This window comes from Grammomys surdaster, unplaced genomic scaffold, assembly GCF_004785775.1.
Source record: "Grammomys surdaster isolate TR1022 unplaced genomic scaffold, NIH_TR_1.0 211, whole genome shotgun sequence".
NCBI classification, from domain to species: Eukaryota; Metazoa; Chordata; class Mammalia; order Rodentia; family Muridae; genus Grammomys; species Grammomys surdaster.
In genome coordinates, this window is record NW_021604656.1 from 9,693,468 (window position 1) to 9,695,752 (window position 2,285).

The 2,285-nt window shown below is 45.1% G+C and overlaps 1 protein-coding gene across 1 annotated transcript in view; it reads right to left on the reverse strand.

The window, feature by feature from the left end:
- Positions 1 to 304, reverse strand: part of LOC114624874 (testin-2-like) — a 2,328-nt gene extending 2,024 nt beyond the window's left edge. The window contains exon 1 of the mRNA XM_028771989.1: positions 179 to 304. Coding sequence (XP_028627822.1) covers positions 179 to 304 — 126 coding nt within the window. The remainder of the gene's footprint in view (positions 1 to 178) is intronic.
- Positions 305 to 2,285: the final 1,981 nt, after the last annotated feature.

Consider the following 2,285-nt stretch of genomic DNA (forward strand, 5'->3'; position numbering starts at 1 on the left):
ACCTCTGGAAGCCATAACCCAGGCTCTGTGGCAACAGGGTGGTTTGCCATCAGTGCTCATAAAGCATGCCATTTGGTCAGGCTTGGGAGGAACTGCTTCCATAATATAAAGTCTACAAACTTTCCACAGCAAGGATCACTGTCTCTGTGTTGCCCCTGGACATGTCCATGGTACCAACCGTGCTGTATGTTTTCCCATGTTTTGTCTTCCATTCCTCCCATACAGCATCCAAACTGGGATCACGTGTTGGAGCAGCTGAGACCAACCCCAAGCAAAGGGTGGCCAGGAGGAAAATTGGAGTCATGCTTCCTAACCCTAGAAGTGGAGAAGAAATGAGGTTTTGGTGATATTTCTCCCTCAGAAATTCAGGCTGCTGCAGTGGAATAAAATTATTTGGATCATTCTATCTATGATTTTCCTAAATTTGATGAAAAGCCTAAGAATGCCTATGTTTCATTCAATCATATTTGTATATAGGAATTCCTTTAGTGGAAAAGAAAAAAACAGACAAAGAATGAAGAACAACTGCCCATGGACCCAGGATTTGGAGTGTGTGTGCAGTGTGCCCTTAGCTCACCACAGGGTCTGTGTACACCTTCTGCTTCAGATGATTAAAGCAGTAGTTAACTTCAGACATAGGTGGCTCGGATTTTGTGCCATTGTCATTGAGGTCACTTAAGTTAAACGTGACTTATGTACAGTGTGATCCATAGTACATACAAAGAGTTCTGCAAGATTCGAAGGTCACCAGGTATCTTTTTCTTGACCAGTGTACACCAAGAAAGAGACAATGCCTTGGTTCTTACATTTCTGAAATCTTTCTTGGATTCCCTCTCTAGAAAACCTTCGAAGTATAACAGTTAGGAATCTGTCTGTCCCATAACTGTGATGGGCCTTCAGAATCTCACGTCACAGTTTCAATAAGGATAGGTCACAAGGCTAATTTATTAAATGTCAGATCCCCCTGTAATACGTGGGGTTGAAGGACAGACTAGTTCAGAATTTCAGACTTAAGTTGTATAATATTTTGATGGAATGCTCCAGATAGGGCACATTACAGGAGGCATGCAACATGCTACTTCTGCACTTGCCAGATTGGACCTATGGATTATATTTGACAGCAGTATGAATAACAATGATTCCAGTTGTTATAAGAGTAATGCCCATGGCACTTACAGTTTAGCGGACAAGCTGGTACTTCTTGTGCCTTGAAATTCACCTTACTTTTACCCTACCCCCTGAAAGTTCTGGTGACTTTCTGCGATCTCCATTCATCATACTTTACATCCCTACCACAGGTGTGCTAGGGTTGAGTTGATATTCTCATCCCTGAGGGAGCTGCACGATGCTTCAGGGAGTCTCTTTAGAGTGTTCCTGCAGTGTCAACTCCAAGTCTCCCTTGATAAAGCTATGGGACTCACCTGGGATGTCCACAGCTGGGCAGGTGTGCTTCACAGTCTCAGGTCTTCAGAGGTTGCTGAGATCCCAGGTTCTGACACAGCTGCATGTGGATCCAGACTTTATATCCCAAACTGTGGCTCCAGGACAGTGTCCCTGCTCGGTTGTTCTTCCCTGTGTTTGGCTAGGTGAGCTATTGGCCTACACCTCCAGGCTGTGGGACTTCAGGCACATACTGACACTGATTCTCACCCTGAACTGGGGCCTTGGGTGTAGGCTGCCTTGGTGGACTGTGGAGAAGGGAGCAGTGGGTCCCTGCTTACGAAAGTTGAGTGTGTGAGTCTCGTGACATTAGCTGAGAAAGTGCTCTCAAAGAGGACTTGGCACTTGGCTCAGGATAGAAAATTCTAGCTAACTATGTGTGGATTTCCAACCCAACCCTGCCTTTTCCTTGGAAATAGAGATTTTTGTTAAAATCATTGCTACTGCTTCCTTGTGAGTAATTATATCCTAGCCCAGTGTTTCCTCTTTAAGTCACATCTAAGCTGGGTCTCCTGTGAGTTACAGACTCTAGACCCATTCTCCCCATGTCAGGGAGGAGGAAAAATGGGTTTCTCAGAATCTCTACAGGCAGGCAATCACAAACAAGGCAAAGATGGTCACAGGTACCCTAAGTTTGGACTGGGGTGGGGGTGTCCTGAGACTGCAGGGCACTTACAACTTATCTCATCCTGATTGCTCACTCGGGATCTTCCTTCTCTGGTATGTTCAGCTACAGGGAAATTTGTGAGGAATTTGCGTAAACCTAGGTGGAGAACAGGGAAAGTGACCAGGACTTTCGAATCTGCTTTGATTGGCACCTCTGAGCTTACAGAATGTTTTCTCAA